The 9,252-nt window shown below is 45.3% G+C and overlaps 1 protein-coding gene across 2 annotated transcripts in view; it reads left to right on the top strand.

The window, feature by feature from the left end:
- The first annotated feature begins 3,600 nt into the window (after positions 1 to 3,600).
- LOC100120279 (retina and anterior neural fold homeobox protein 2) overlaps positions 3,601 to 9,252 on the top strand; it is a 31,921-nt gene continuing 26,269 nt past the window's right edge. For both annotated transcript variants that reach the window (XM_016983168.2, XM_016983169.2), the window contains exon 1: positions 3,601 to 4,192. In XM_016983168.2, the coding sequence (XP_016838657.1) occupies positions 4,003 to 4,192 (190 nt within the window). In that variant the 5' untranslated portion in view covers positions 3,601 to 4,002. The remainder of the gene's footprint in view (positions 4,193 to 9,252) is intronic.

Genomic DNA, 9,252 nt, shown 5'->3' with positions numbered 1-9,252 from the left:
GTTCATTGGCGTTATTGGTTAAATAAGCCATTGCTAAGCCATTAAACCGTTGACATTTCTACCACAAAGACAATAGAAATCACTCTACAACGAGTAACCTGTAGATAGGGACTTCATAGTTTTCACTCGAAGGCGAGTCATTCTATGAACTACTCTTTTTTAGAGTGAAAAAATCACTCGAACAGATTTAGAGCAGAATTGAGAAAGATAGAAAATCTCTTTTGCGCAGAAAACAGATCTACAGAACATTTATTTCCCGCCTCAGCTATCTACCTGGGCTCAGGACTGCATTTAGGTATTAAGATGTGCCACTTATGGTAAATCCATAGGTTTGCCATAACGTGTCCCTGTACCAACACACCGTACTCAGACAAAAGGTTAAAAAAAAGTTGCAACAACGAAAGCCACACATCGCGCGCAAAGAAAGAAAGAACCAAACCCACAATTTCCTCCCTGGAAAAAATTCCGTACGTGAAGGGGTGGTGGAGCAAAACACTTTTGGTCAATAAAAACGCGCGCGCGAGACGATCCGTAGCGGCGGCAAACGAGAGAGAGAGAGAGAGAGAGAGAGAGAGAGAGAGAGAGAGAGAGAGAGAGAGAGAGAGAGAGAGAGAGAGAGAGAGAAATGAAGAAGGAGAGAAAGTGCCGGACGCAATTTTCCGCAGACGGGAAGCGTTTCTCCCTGATGCCTACATATATATACACATACTCAGCGCCCCATCATCCAGTATATATACAGTCTTTTTTTTCTTCTCATCCTGACCTCCTTTGTCGCCTTGACAAATGCCTCGCGGACAGGGCGAACCGCCACTTAAGAGACGTATAATCTTATTTCTCATTCGAATTGCCCAGATATTGGACTCTCTCTCTCTCTCTCTCTCTCTCTCTCTCTCTCTCTCTCTCTCTCTCTTGCCCTCTCCACTAGTCTATAAACTTGATGAAGAACCGCGATCCGGGTCATTTCCTCGCGTGCGGTTTCCCCTCTTTTCATTACGCCCCGCCGCGACGATTTTTTTCTTCCTCGGCGCTCCACCTCTCTCTCGTTATTTTTGCTCCTTCCGTTCCGAATCGTACGCAGACACATATCGATTGCGGTGTCGAGTTCTCCCGTGCGATTGTTTATTACGCGTATCATTCGTCGAACGCGCGACGAGAAAATTCTTTCCGGTTTGCCGAAAACGATTTTATATAACCGAAAAATCATTATTATACGTCGAGGTGCTTCATGCGTATAATGCATCGTTGTTTGCACAGGTGAGCGCGTTTTATCGAATTTTACGGCTGCTCTGCCACATACACTGCAGCCGCGCGAGTATTTATGATTATTGCGTGGACGTATAGAGGGATGCGGTGCGATTCGGCGAATGCGAATAATTATGATCGTTGTTTATGAGCAGCGAAACATTCGATTAAGGCCCGGTAAAATATATGTATTTTGCGATAATGAATAATTCATCGGCAATCATTGACGGAGGCTCGACGCAGGCAGGTTAATGAATTATTTGGAAATTATTTAAGCTATGTAGCGTATAAAACACCCCGATGCTTTGGCGGCGAAAGTGACGATTGCATGAACGAATTCATCGTGGATCGCAACTATAAAATGCATAGCTCGTTTATGAAGATTCCAAAAATGTTTTCCGAACTCGTGCATAATCAACGTTTTTCGCCTCCGACGAATGTTAAAATTCGCATACGTGTATTTGCTTACGGTAATTAAATCGTTCATCGACGAACGGAATTCAACTGCAGAACATTTTTTGCCCGGTGCGCGCAGCTCATATATTATATTTACATTCAATCTCGCGTCGACAGTCCAGAACTTAATTGCGAAGCACCCGGAATAAGCTTTCGCATTAAAAATATCGTGTACGATCGTAATTACACGATTTTCCATCACGAAAAATCCAAGTAAATATATGAGTGAATATATTACTCCAGCATTTTTTTTGATAATACCATACAACACGGGATGGGACATACGGGATGTATACACTCGCTACGTAGCTTTACTTCGTTTCTGTCAATTACGGTCTAGGTACGCCGCAAGAATCACCCTCTGCGCGCCTGCGCGCCTCGTGTCTCTCTCTCTCTTCCTTCCTTCCCTTCGGCGATGCTATCGGCAGCTTCTTTTCTCTCATTGTTTTTCTCTCGTCGCAGCCGCAGCTTCCCCCGATCGTTTCCTCGGATTTTTATTGTCCCTCGCTAACGATCGTTATCGCTTTAGTCGCTGCGTTGAAAATTTCCTGTAATAAGTACTTTATTGGGATGTATCTTTGTGCCGGATGCGGATGTATAAACTGAGGGAATGAGGTTGACGATGATGTTAGACATTATATATCGCGGTAATCGAATCTCGCGATATTGTTTTTTGTGCAGAGCGTTTCCTTTCTGTATTTCGACGAATTCATATGCTACTGCAAAAAAATTACACGCCTACTTTAAAAACTGCATCGCATTTAATACAGCATGTATATACATGCAGCGGGACAAATGCGCGAGCCCGTTTTCTCTCAGCCCCTGCAAATGCTTCTTTTATATTCGTCTGGAAGTGGATCGACACGTTTGGCTTTTGTCGAGGGTAAACCACTCAGAAGCAAAACGTATAACTTACACGTTACCGCCGCACGGCTATAGATACTCGTACGCGTTGTAATCAAAATCTTTTTCCACAGAGTAATGCAATCCTTTTTTTCGAATTAATTATTTACCAAGGCAAAAGTAGCATCACAAGTACGCATACAAATGTGAACAAATGTGCAGTGACTCTTCATCTAATCCCGTAAAATAAATCAATCAGCAATAAGGAATCGCAATCAATACGACAAACCCGTCGGATCAAAGGATCAAACAATGCTGGCGAAGGCTATACATACAGAGTGAGACACAATCAAACAGCAAGTCGCAGTAGGAGTTTGAGCGCGCGAAGACCGAGAGTATAAACTTTGTGTATCCAGTGCACGGCACCTCTACTATACATATACCTCTCGCGCGTAAAATACTTAAAGGACCATCGCGTCATTTGTCTTATTCTCTCCGGCTCGCTTTATCTTGCAAAACTCCGCGCGCGCGCTTTTATTGTTTTCGCCCCCGCACTCCAAAGCGATCCCCTCTTTATTAACGTTTCTCAATCAACTCCACGATCTCCTTATCCCTTTTCCGTGGTGGAAAATGTACTTGAGAAAAAATCAGCTGCACTATATATCTACTCGTCCTAATCGCGCCGGTAATCATCTCGCTCTCAGCGGCAGAAGCTATAAGCGCGGAGAGATCAAAACATCCTCTCTCTCTCTCTCTCTCTCTCTCTCTCTCTCCTAACTGTTTAATAAATCCGACTAAAAATTTCCCCGCTACACGCAGCGCACGCGTCCATCGCGTCAACCCCGAGACACGAGGCTCCCTACCTCAGCGGTGCCAGTCCTCGACATGAGCACCCCTGTACCGCCATGTTCCCTCGGTCCAGTCGGCGATTGGCCGTCGGCGCGGCAGTGCTGATCAGCGATTGGTCGAGCCACGCCTACGGAGCTCCATCGAACGCACCTCCCCCCACTCGTTTCCGAGCGAGCTCCGCTCGGAGCTGAGGTCTCGACTCAGTCTGCCCACCCTTCGCTCGCGCTCGCGATCCATTGCTGTGAGTTCCTTCCGCGGGGGTGGACGAACACTGCGGGATCTCTCTGCTTCCTCGTGCTGTTGTATCCACAGGGTTCGCCACCGCTGAGAGGAGATGGATCGGACGATCGGTGCGTGATATATATTCTCGGACGATCATGCGGAGAAACAGTAGTGACATGCGTCATCAGTGATTGTGCGAGACTCAGGTACGATTCAGAACATGAAGTGCGAGAGGCGACAGCCGTAGCGCGGAGGAACAGTACACGATATCGAACTTCTTCAATTTGTGCGTATAAGATAAGCGAAAACTGTATTGGTTAAATAAATATATAAAGAGTGTGCATCAGCGTCAAGGAGAGTTGATGGTAGATAGTAGCCGTGTTGACGAGGATGGATTCACAGCAGCTGGTGGACAGCGAATCGTTGAAAGGAGAAGCGAATAACAAGCCGGCGATGCCCAGACACAGCATCGACGCTATTCTCGGCTTGGCCGGGAGGAAGAGGAGGTACCAAGAGGCAGATCGAGGTAGCATCCAGATGGAGGACTCCGTCAAGGAGGTGCAGGGACAGGACAATGCCGGTTAGCATACGCTTTATTACTATTTAAAATATTGTATACATTTTTGTAGCTAAATTATAATATAACGTCCAAACAACGCCGGTGAAATCGATTTCGATCCTAATTCAGCCAAGCGCTCATAAGCAGCGTATATACAGTCCGACGGCACCGGCGGCGCTGCAGCCTCTCTTATTCTCGCTCACCTTGATACGCCAGTCGCGATTAGCGACGACGGGGATTATCGACGCGTCGAGAAACAAACGCGGACTGGATTTTTCTACGAGAAAAAAAGGAAGGAGTAAGCGCTTTAATGATATATCGCGCCGGCTAACGTAAATTAATGAGAACGAGGCAGCCGCTGAAAAAGTCTATTAAAATCGTACGCAGGCGCGCGAGAGTCGCGTTAATAACGCTGATGGACGACGAGAGATAGACATCGGCGAGGAATTCGATCTTGAAAGCTTTTAATTTGCATGACGATTTCGATCGGTATACGCATGTGTAATATCGTGTGCTAAAAATATAGAATATATTTTCGACGATTTTATCGCGGCTAATACTCGATCGACGCTAATTGAGTCCATTACCGGTTGATTGAATTATTGCATTGACAAGCTGTATATACGAGCAATGAACTCCTCGTAAGGTGCAGGCAAATAAAAAACACATGTGTATATATATAACGCTGACAAAAAAGGGGGCAGCAGTACAAGCAAGCTTCCGCACAGGCGACGCGCGGGTGTAGCATGGCGTGTAATTGGAAAATCGTTAGTATCGGCCGCGAATCTCACGTGTCGTCGGAGAGTAATTTGTATCACCGCGATAGCGTTCTGTGTATATATATATATATATATATATATATATATATATATATATATGACGCGTGTGCCTATTATTTACATTTCTCTCTTTCATTCTCTCGTGCGGATCCTGCGAATATAAGAGGCTCGTACACATTTGCATCGCTTCGAGGCGGATGCAATGAACGCCGGACGAATTAAGATCGTTACTCGATAAGGCCCGATAATTGAGTGCTTTCAATTTTCGAGCTCTCTTTACAACATATTACAAGAAATTGTTGTCCGCGCGTTTTACGCAAGATCGTGTAAAATCTTGTGAATATATTATACTTTATAATTAATCCAGATATTCTTATGGCAGCTACTTATACATACCGAGCGAATCGGCGATCTTGTCCCGCTAATTGAATTATCATCAATTACGATATTCCGCGGTACAGCGGCGCACGAAGATAAGACGAGACTTCGTATATCTCTCTTAAAAGCCCCGAAAAAAGGCGCAACAAGAATTATATATTATATATATATATATATATATATATATATATATATATATGAGCCCACGTGCTGCTGCTGCTGCGGCGGCGAACCTAATAAGCCGGACTAATAAGAGCAGCGCGAGAGTGCGGAGAAGAAAAAAATTAAGCCGGGAGCCGCGCAGAGGAATGAATGCGCGCGCGCAAGAGAGAGAGAGAGAGAGAGAGAGAAAAAAGGAGAACGACTACACCTCTTGAGAGAGTGAGCGGCTTTAAGTCAGTCGCATCTTAAGAGCTGAATTGACGTGTCTACTAATGGATCAGGCCGGCTTTCTTTCTCTCTCTCTCTCTCTCTCTCTCTCTCTCTCTCACTCGCCTTCTCTCTTCCTCGTCATCCTCGTCCTATATATACATACACATACACACACGTATGGGCGCGGGTCTGAGGTGAAGCTGTTAAATCCCCTCTGATGCAGTTGAAGCTACGAGTTTTATTACGTCGGCGCTCGCGCGCCGCGAGCTCTCGAATCAATCGCAATTAAAAGCCAGTGGAAACGCGTCAAAGAGCGCGATATTGCCGCGTGGGCGTATATGATCATTTTCTTCTTTTTCTTTATCGGAGCGTATAACGCGGCCCGCGCTCAGCGAAATTGAATTTTCGTCTGTTATTATACGCGCTGATTATTCGCGTATACCTCAACCGTCGAGAAAATTACGTAATTCAATTCAACGAGTTCTCAGGTCGCCGATGCGATTATTGCAATTTCACGAAACTTTTGAGGGAAAAAATTACTTTGAGTTGAGAGGGAGCTTTTCGCGTTTCATCATTTTTTAAAACCTTGGCTGCGCGCGCGTCGAGCTTTCAATTACCTTTTGACGTGCGATGAAAAGTGACTGCTTTTCCCTATGAGCTCGGCCGAGCGAGAGTATTGCGAGGAAATTGAATTATATTACTTTTATCAAGCGCTTTTTTTTATTAAAAACTTGGAAATCAATTTTCGCGCCGCTTCGCTTATTTAACGGCGAAATTTCATTTCGTGAGGGATAGAGAGAATTTTTTCGCGAAATCAAACGCGACGCGATGAAAGTTCGCAGTGCGATTACAACGTAAATATTAATCGGGGCGACTGATATGCCGTGAGTTCTACGAAAGGCGAGTCATAATTGGCGAGCATTGAAACGTGTAGTTAGAATTAAGTTAATAAGTCGTGTACACTTTTTTAAATCGGCTATCGGTCACGACAATCTCGCCACTTGAATTACCTTGTATTCGAGCTTTTCTCGGGAACGAATAAGAAAAAACGAGATAAAGCTGGCATTTATTAAGGGTTCTAAGCACGCTACTGTAGTCGAGGCAAATCGAATTACAACAATTTGTGTAATAATGCACTGTTATACGATGATTTTGTATAATAATTAATTAATCAAAATTTTGCTTTCACGATTAAACTGCCAACTTCGTTAGAACTCAAATTAGCTCAAAAATCATCGCGTATAACACACTAACTAACCGTTATATTCAGCAGCAGCGTTACAAAATCAATCCCGAAACGCATAAACTTCTCGGAAATCACAGCAATCTCCGTGCTAATCAATAAACAGCTTAAAAATTACGCTAATGAGCCCTGCGGGTCTCTTATCGGTCACGTCATCAGCCCTAACTTCCCCTAGTCCACACGAATTATTCAATTTCACTTTTCCCCGTATTCCGGCACACAGCTACATAGCCGAAAAAAATTCAGCGCGCAAAGCACAACAAGTCTCTCGAGAATATTCTCTCTTTCTCTCCGGCAGAAAAGAGGTGCCGAAACGATCGCGTCGAGCTTATATACGCGGTGCGCTGGTAAGCAAGGCTTATTAAGAGCCGGCGGCTTTTGTTATGGGGCAATTTCGGTCGCGTGACAACGCGTCCGCGCAACGCTCGAGAGCGCGTATATACGACCAATTGCCCGGTAATTCCGCGCCCATTTATCGCGGATACCTCGAGTCGTTTCTTTTTCGCTGCGTGTGCAGTGCAGTGCCTCGTATACTTATGGCTGAGTTGAGGGAGAGGTTACGGCCTGGCTTTTAATCGGTCGGTGATTTTTTTTCGCGTTTAGGAGTGCGCGGTATACTCTCTCGATTTTGTGAAAGTTAGTAGGAGTTTTTATGGGGAATACTCGTGGTTTTACGCGTTTGCGAATAAAATAAAGGATGTAACACGCTACGCGTCCTTTGTACTTCATGAACGCGTATCTTTAAACCAACATTTTGTCTCCCCCCTACTGCGTCCCTGCAATCTGAATTGCCATTAAAGAGATTTGATTTAGTTATACGCGAAACGAATTTCAGGGCCACGTCGCCAGAGCGGCTGTTTAGCTCTGCGTAATTGTATCTATATAGTCCTTAAACGAAAGCGTTATTGGATTGATGGCACATCTGTTCGGTTATGACGGAACGTTACCAAGTCACCTCTCTCTCGAAAGCCCATGAATATCATCAGGAGCACATATATGAATATACGTAGTCGCTATTCTACTCCCGAACGATGCAATTTTTCTATAAAATACTATAATCATATCCATCGTGAACAATGCTTCGCGTAAACTCACCAAAGCTGCTCTCTTCACTCGATCGACGCGACTTTCCGGGAAACGAGCGATATAAGCCGTACACAGCCGTCGCCGGCGGGGAATCGGAGCTAATCGAATCCCGGCCGATTCTTCGTGTCGGTAATCGAGAACGATTCGGCCGAATTAAGCTTCGCTCCTCGCGCTCGCGACTGCTAATTGTACGTAGGTGTCGGATTGATCGTACTCGGGTGTACCGGGGAACCAATTTCTCGCCCAGGTGTACCTCTCCGCACACGTATGTGCAGACACTCGCGGATACGGCCGAGATCGATAAGGCTATACCACGTCGCGGGGGTGCAGTATACACGGTCTACTGATCGTTGAGCTTTTGGCTTCTGATCTCGACGCTGATCTTAATAATAACGAAGCTTGTACATAAAGTTTAAAATTATGCAGCCTGTATTAATTATAACCAGCTCGCGGATGTCATAAAAAGTAATATCCGCGAGTTTCCCGACACTTCAAATGAAAGCCTCGCCTCGCCCCGGCGTGTATATAAAGCTGTCGCTCTGCCCCACCATAAAAGCGAAAGAAAGTGCGTGTGTTACGCGCATGTGCCATACGCATAGAGTGAGGCAACGACACACACACACACACACACACACACGTCGTATATATGGGCGCAGGGAGAAAAGGTCGCACGGAAAATACGCGACAAAGGGTTGTTAAATATTGAATAGGGGAAGATTTCTCTCTGCGGCAGTTTTGAGGGCAAATTAGCTGGCTCATTTGTTTCCGGGCACGCGGTGAAATCATATTGTGTGTCGTCGTCGTGGCTTCCATTATTATAGTTTTGCGTTATTCGCGCTGGTTAATAATCATAATTCCCTCATGGTCTACCGTTCTTTGTCTCCTCTCTCTCTCTCTCTCTCTCTCTCTCTCTCTCTCTCTCTCTCTCTCTCTCTCTCTCTCTCTCGCATACTACACTCGTGAAATGATTCATTAGCCGAACGGCGTAATTGCTCGCTTTGACTCGCGGTCGTTGTTTTAACGAGAAAAGAGAAAACTGTGTGCTGACTTCTATAAATCATCGAAAAAAACACGGAAAAAAGTATACCTCGATTAAGCAATTATCCTCAGACAAAGCGAAAGAGAGAGGGAGTCGATTACGAACAAAGACGCGAGAGGAGGGAGCTAGTCGTCGTGCATAGCGTGTGCACTGTTTCGAGCTCTCGCGCGCTATGGCGGGGGAA

Source organism: Nasonia vitripennis, chromosome 2, assembly GCF_009193385.2.
Source record: "Nasonia vitripennis strain AsymCx chromosome 2, Nvit_psr_1.1, whole genome shotgun sequence".
Classification (NCBI taxonomy): Eukaryota; Metazoa; Arthropoda; class Insecta; order Hymenoptera; family Pteromalidae; genus Nasonia; species Nasonia vitripennis.
This window is presented reverse-complemented; position numbering and strand designations above follow the sequence as displayed.